The sequence below is a fragment of the Beta vulgaris genome, chromosome 9 (genome assembly GCF_026745355.1).
Source record: "Beta vulgaris subsp. vulgaris cultivar EL10 chromosome 9, EL10.2, whole genome shotgun sequence".
Classification (NCBI taxonomy): Eukaryota; Viridiplantae; Streptophyta; class Magnoliopsida; order Caryophyllales; family Amaranthaceae; genus Beta; species Beta vulgaris.
Window position 1 is genome coordinate 53,708,900 of NC_079210.1, and position 7,393 is coordinate 53,716,292.

Here is a 7,393-nt window from a genome sequence, read left to right on the forward strand (position 1 = left end):
TGAGAGAGATTGGGGTCGAATGATAGATGCGTCGACGTTCCATTTGAGTGGCCCAACGGGGGGAGGGGACCAAGTGGAAAAAGACACCATGTTGTTGAGTTTGCATGGCCTTATAGATTGTGACTTCCATATCAAACATGAGGATTCTCGCAAGATGTCACTTGAAGAAAAAGGAAATTTGTAGTTCCATCCTTTTATCCACCAACTTAATCTCAATAAAATCAAGTGCTTGAGTTCATCAAGAGATGAGGAGGAGTTGTCGAAAATTCGAGCGTTCCGCTCCTTCCACAAGGTCCATATGATGATGAACAAGGTAGCATGCCACACATTTTTGAAGAAATGACCATACTTCCAACATTGCCATTGCCGAAAAGTGTCATTGAGAGAGTGGGGAAATGACCATGAAACTTTCCATAATCGCAACCACCAACCCCATAGGAGCCATGAGAAGTTACAATGTAACAGGAGGTGCTGCTCTCACTGGTTTCTACACGAGAGTTACAAAGCACACATAGTGAATCTGAGAGGGGAATAATCCCAAAGTGCCCAAGCATGGCCTTGGTGTTAATTCTCCCCCAAACTAGCTAACCAAGAGAACACTTCAATTCTATATGGAACAAGCCATTTCCATATTCCTTTAACGACTTCATGGTGCTGGTTGACTTTGCTTTTGCCTAACTCAAAGGCAACAGATTTAACAGAAAAAACCCACCTTTGTTAGGAGTCCATATATATGAGTCATCTTGTTGCAAATAGAGACTTACATTTGAGAGTAGCTTCATTAAGATAGCTTTCTCTTCCACATTCCTCGGTCTAAGCTCTCTCCTCCAAGATAATACCCATTGCCATACCATACCATCCCATAACTACCTCATCGAAGCAATGGAAGTATTCGGATCAATTGCATTGGAGAAGAGCCTAGGGAAGCATGGTTTAAGGGCTATATCACCAAGTCAAAGTTCATGCCAAAACGGCGTGAGAGCTTCATTTCCAACCCGTTTTCTAACCAGATTTTGCACAAATGAATTGGTTTTGAGGTACTTCAAAATATGGTTGTAGATTTTCTTCCACGATCCTCCTTGTGAAGGAATTGAAAGGTCGGAAAAAATTGTTGATGAGTTCAGTCCATATCTGTCGCATACAACTTGCCTCCATAGAGAATTAGGCTCTTAGAAAAACCTCTAAATTAAAACCATTTGAAAAGTAAGGCAAGGTTACGATGCATCAAATTCCCAATTCCTAAGCCACCTAGACGCAATCAAAGGGAACCCTTTCTTGTCATCATATCCGCTCCATAGGAATTTTCGCTGAATTCTCACTATACTTCCCGCCACTCCCATATATAGGCACCGGGAACAATGACATATAATATAGTGGTAGAGAGGAGAGGGAGGATTTGATGAGAGTAATCCTCCTTCCTAGAGAAAGTAATTTCTCCTTAATTCCAATTGGCAAGCTACTTTTGCATTCGACTTATAATGGGATCCCAAGAGGCAAGTCTAGAAATGTTACCGCCTAATGGGAGACCCAAATAAATTATCAGAAATGATACTAAAATAAGTGAGTAAATAAGAGCTATTAACTAATGGCTTTAAATGAATGTCAATTATACTTTTCTCTCCTCTCTCCTCTCTACTTTCAAAACCCTAGCCTCCATTGTTGATTTTTAAAGGGGCTTCCATTGGTTTTTACCATTGGAAAGCCCCACCTTTGTTTTTTTATTTGTTTTTAGGTTTCCAATAACGATTTCTCCCTCGAAAGAAAGGGTTTTCGATCTCCTTCGTAAGAAAAGGTTTTTCGATCTCCTTCGAAAGACAAGGTTTTTCGACCTCCTTCGAAAGACAGGGTTTTTCTCCTCTTTTAGAGGGGGAATTTCTACAGGTTACAATCCGGGATACTAGATCTAATGGATTGCCGTGAAATTATTTTGTTGGTGAAGAATTATGCGGGATCACAAAGGTTATCAATTTTTCGAATACGGTCAGATGAATCCGACGGAAATCATCCTCACGACTACAAGGGATCGTTAGATTGTCTCTCCAACAAGGCTGTATTTTCCAGCGATATAAGCGGGAGATGTTCCACATTGCAAGATTTGTTTGACGATCGTAGTTTTTATGAAGGAAATTTTTGTTTGATTCAACTTATGTATTTGTTTGATTCGATTGCTTATGTAGATGTCGTATGACTTTTTATTAATGAATTAATTTTACTATTCAAAAAAAAAAAAACTAATGGCTTTATTTGATACTCAATAATATGTGAAAATAAAATGAGTAAAAAAAGTTCCAAGTGTAATAGAATTTTTTTTTTTTGAAAAAAAACAAAAGGAAATCAACTATATTAACATTAAACAAAAGTCCAACATACAACCGAAAATCAGAACACCAACTCCTATGATGAAGTTGGCGCCATCACAGCAGAGAAAACCACCCAAAACAAAAGCATTGTCAAACCAGCCCAAACCAAAGTTTTGATTACAATCCAGAGAACAAAACAAGGCAAACCTACACATACCCTCTAAGAAGAGCTAGCAACAAACTCTAGGTCTCGCAGATAGACCTCTTTGACTCTAGGATCTTAATTACTCACTTAATTAGTGATCGTGGTTGGTCAACAGAATATGAAGGGTTGGATTTGAAACTTTAACCTCTTGTTCAATACAACTATACAAGTACACCATTTAGCTAAACTACTTGTTCTTTTGGCATTGAACAAGTGTGAGAGAACCACTATTCTATGGAAGTGGCTTCTTATATTCTTGTAGATCGACAATTTGGTGATTAATTAAAGTGTCTGTTTTTTCCCTAAAAATAAAATAAAATACAACTACATTCAATATATCTGTCACAATATTTTTTATGTATAATTTAGCTTGTATAATGAATTCAAGAAAAATATTCATGGCTGAATCCTAGTGGAGGATCATTTCTTATTCGATGCAAGAACGCCATATAAACATCTAGCTTGATTACTTTAGCAATAGGAGGACACCAATTTCAATCTCATGAGAGTTGTTCAACTCACATCCCCTATAAGTTACTAGAATTATATACACGCGATGGATACGAAATATGTAGAAAATTAAATCAATTGCTAATTATATTTAATAACTTAGAAAATTTCAAATTTTTAATCAATTTATCCTACTAAATCAGAAATTTTTTCAAAAATCTAGTTGAAAGAGAGTAACTATTATGTTTGAAATTTCACTGTTTTCTTTTTGTTATGTCTTCTATATCTTATTAATTTTTTTAATTAAATAGATAGTTGCAACCTTTTTTTTCTCTCTCTAAATTCTACTTTATTCGTGTCTCACACCTGTTGTTATATATAATAGAGATAACATCATGAGAGAACCTTATATTTATTTGCATATTATATCAGTATAATGGTTAGATATAGTTATAATCGTATCAATATATCTTATACACATTTCTATGGCGACTAATAATATTAACTCAATAATAGCTCAAAAATATATATTCTTCTCAACTGAGAGAGAGGTGGTAGTTCAATAGAGCCAGGAATTCTAAAGCATTGCCCAGGGTTCAAATCCTCATCCCAATAATATGTTGGAACATTTATTTCTGGACTGTTTAGCCTTGTACGATTGTATTCAACCTCCGAATTGATGTGCCTACAAGCTAGTAACCTAGCAAAGCTGGTCTTCTGACCATTCTTTCCTAATAAAAAAAAATCTTTTCAGCTTATAATTAAAACAGGTAATCAACCATTATTTCAAGATGTAGTATGTGGTACGTTACTAAACACACAAAAAAAATCAAACATCCTAAATTCGTAATCACAAGGTGTCGTGGTGTAGTTGGTTATCACGTCAGTCTAACACACTGAAGGTCTCCGGTTCGAGTCCGGGCGACGCCATTATATTTCCAATTTTGCACCCCCATTAAATTTCACCTCTATTCTCATCTTACGACGTCGTTTTCAGTTTGATCCCATTTTCCAACTGTAATACCAGAAACCTGCAATGACCAAATTACCCTTTAAGACCAGCAAAGCACATTTTCTCTCCTCTAAAACCAGCAAAGCACAGCCAATCATAAAGCTCCAACACATCACAATCTCTCCCCTCATTGGTTAACAGCTTCCACGTCACCTACCCTAGAACATCTCGATTCTTCCACAAATTATATTGGATTAAAAATATAATATGTTTTTTCGTTACTTTCTTCAACCTCCAAAAAAATATTTTCATCAATCAAATCCCTAAAACAACTTTTTTTTTTTCCCTCTTTTCAATTATATAATTTGGAGTTTTTTTGATTCTCTGCAATTTTAATGGCGTCGAAACATTTTTTCCAAGCTTTTGCTTCGGTTTTTATTTTATTAATGGCGGTTCTACCTTGTTCCTTCGCTCTTGTTTCATCTCCTAATACTAATCCTCCGTTTCCTAAAGCAATTTCTGTAAGTTTTTTTTTAATTTTTGTTTAATTGTGGATTTTTTAGTTTATATATGAGTTTAATTCGATTAAAAATCGATAATGTTTGTGAGAAATTGGAATAATGTTGGATAGTTTTAGTTTGATTGCGTGATTAATGGATCGTAATATATAATATTGTTGAATTGTTGTTCAATTAGCAAATGTCTGAATATTACGATCTTCGCGAACCCTAGCTATAGAGTTTCGGATTTTGGAGCTAGATAAGTTTGATTTCGGTTTTAATTGATTGAAGGAATTGTAATTATGTTAATTTAGAAGGATTATAAGGCATTTGTGCGGAAATTACTGGTTGAGATAGATTGTCGATCTTTTTCATGAGTGATTCTGCTAGATTTTTAATTTTCTCGTTTGTTTCTTTCTAAAATTATGTTGTGAATGAAAAGATTTGTAGTTTTTGTGAATTTAGGGTGAATTGAGTAATCACACTTATTCAATGGTTGGTTGGTATTGTTGTAGGATTTGAAGGAAGCTGTAGTTAAGGGATTAGGGTTTCAAGCAGATGATTTCAAGATAACAGGGTTTGATCGGAGAGATACATTGGTGGGGCATTCGGTGGCGTATGAGTTTGATGTTGAAATCGACAATAAGGTGTTGCCGGTGAAGCTTTTGGAGGATGTGAATCGATGGGAATATGTCGATTTGCCTATTTTTCGGGTGGAAGAGCCTGTTAGGCCCGGGGAGGAGAGTGGGTTGATTGAGAGGAAGAAGATGGAGGAAAATGTTGGTCCAGTTTTGGCACCATTTCAGCTTGCAGGTCCTATGGAGCTCTGGATTCAGGATGCCAAACACATGAGGCTCTCATTGCCGGTAAGTAATTTTCGCGGTTGTTTACATCACCTGTGATTGAAATTTCATGGAGTTAGGGCAAGTATATGTTCCTTATAATGTTATAACATGTTAGTGTGTAAACTAATTGCATTTCGATTATTCAGCAATGACTAGGAGAGTTCAAATATGCTAGGTTTCAAATTGCAATGAAATCATGTTGTGCCTCGGTCCTTGTAAACCAAGTGAAAATTATTATCAATTTTGTATATGTTGAGTTGTGTTCATGTGTTTTTGCATCAGAACTTTATTGATGATTGTTGACTACATATCATCTGGAAATCTCTCAAAGCTGTTTGATTTTGGACATGCAGTATTCCTGATGGACTAATTCTTGCTCTCTGATGCTTTTGCTGATAAATTGTATTTCTAAGACTGATTTTTATACGTTTGAGAACTTTAAAATTGTTCAGAAACTGCACTCATGGCATTAAGTGAAGTTTCCCTTTAAAAAATTATAAGCAAATCGCCAGCGTCTGGTGTTTGGTCCTTTGGAATTTGGATGATCATGAATTGCAAAGTACTCCATTTTTTAGCAAGTGCAAAAAAGGTTATTTGGTTGAGAACGGGATGCAGAAGATCCCATCTCACCCAGTTACCTAGGGGAAGAACATTTGTAAGCAACTTCCTCTATTTCGTGGGATTGCTTTCTAGGAAGTGCAATTTCCTATTATTTTGCTACACTTCAGCACTTCCTATAACTTTTAAGTCATCGAAACAAACACTTAGTTGCAATGTGTGTAATTTGAGGGACTGTGACTATATTCTTGTAATTTTAATCCTTTTCATTCACCTAATTAAATTGGATACTAAAGAGTACACTTTTCTTTAATTCTTATGCAGCATGATGTGGATGCTGGTGTATTGAAGAAAGTGATCCTTGCAGAGGGTGCTGTGGTTACAGTAAAAGGTGCAAAATCAGTGAGCTTGCGCCAGCCTCTGGATCTTCCACTACCCCTAAACCAAACTCAGAATGGTTTTGCCTCTGGTCTTCTAAGTCTAGCACAGCACCTTCGCCGTGTTTCTGGTGCCAAAGAAGCACCCCTTCTTTCTCTTCGAGTAGTGGGTCCTACTTCCCTCACATCCCCTTCTCCTTCCTCACGCTCATCTTCTAATCGCTTGAAGCTAAAACGCCTTGCACCTGGCCTTGTTGAATTGTCTTCATCATCAAAGAACAAACTTTCTGAAGTGGCCACTGCTATTGACCTACCAAGTGAAGTTCCAACTCTTTTAACACCCAAACACTTCACCACATTGTGGCCCATGGCCTCTTTGAATGGTTCACATTCAAATTTGCTTGGTCTCGAAAAATTGCTATCTTCCGTGTTAGGTCCTAAAGCCAACAGAAAAGGTTCATTCAGGCTATTGAAGGCTGACGTTTCAGCTCAGACGTACCTGAAAGTTGGATTCAAGGTGGAGAAGCAACTCCGCGAAGGAGATGGAATCAATCTGGAGGGCTTTCCCGAGTGGAGGACAAAGCCCGAGAAGGTGAAGATGTATTTCGAGGCTCTTGCTAAGGTAGAGGGGGATAAAGTTGTACCCGAAAAGGTTATGCAGATTAATCCTGTGATTCTGGAGGATTCAGTAGCTCCTAGTGTGTCGCTGGGCAATGTATCAATGTCCACAATGCCGATAATATATCAACCATCAGATCCTTTTACACTGTAATGTATAAAAATCTGTCTGGTAAATTTATACGTCAATCAGATGTAGCCTGTAGATATGAGAATTCATGTTTTCTTCTTTCCCTTCCGTCATTTTTCTGTTCTCTTGTTAGGCCCATGGAAACTGTCTTCGACAAATATACTTAAATATACTGATTATAGCTCCATTTTTTGATATTTTAGGATGAGCATATTCTTGTGGTATGTCTTATCGTTGTAATTCGATCTTTTTGTTTCCGTGAGCATGGGTGTGGAACCACCTTCAAAATGTGGGTTTTCTCGTTTACCATAGTCCATAGCATACCACCTTTTGGAATTGAGGCTTAATCTAATTTGATCCGTATAAAATTTAGATTTTTATTTTTCAATTCAAATTTAAACCAATCAGAGTTTGAATCCGATCCAATTCACTCTGAATTTTCATATTCTAGATTGAAT

General features: G+C 36.7%; 1 protein-coding gene and 1 non-coding gene across 2 annotated transcripts; both read left to right on the forward strand.

Moving 5' to 3' along the window:
- Positions 1-3,811: 3,811 nt before the first annotated feature.
- Positions 3,812-3,885, forward strand: TRNAV-AAC (transfer RNA valine (anticodon AAC)). The gene has a single exon. It is a non-coding gene; the product is annotated as a tRNA-Val (tRNA).
- Positions 3,886-4,203: 318 nt separating this feature from the next.
- On the forward strand, positions 4,204-7,159 carry LOC104904804 (hypothetical protein). The gene is made up of 3 exons (XM_010693192.4): positions 4,204-4,428; positions 4,923-5,273; positions 6,135-7,159. Exons 1-3 carry the CDS (start codon positions 4,303-4,305, stop codon positions 6,957-6,959), a joined length of 1,302 nt encoding a protein of 433 aa, XP_010691494.2. The 5' UTR covers positions 4,204-4,302; the 3' UTR covers positions 6,960-7,159.
- Positions 7,160-7,393: the final 234 nt, after the last annotated feature.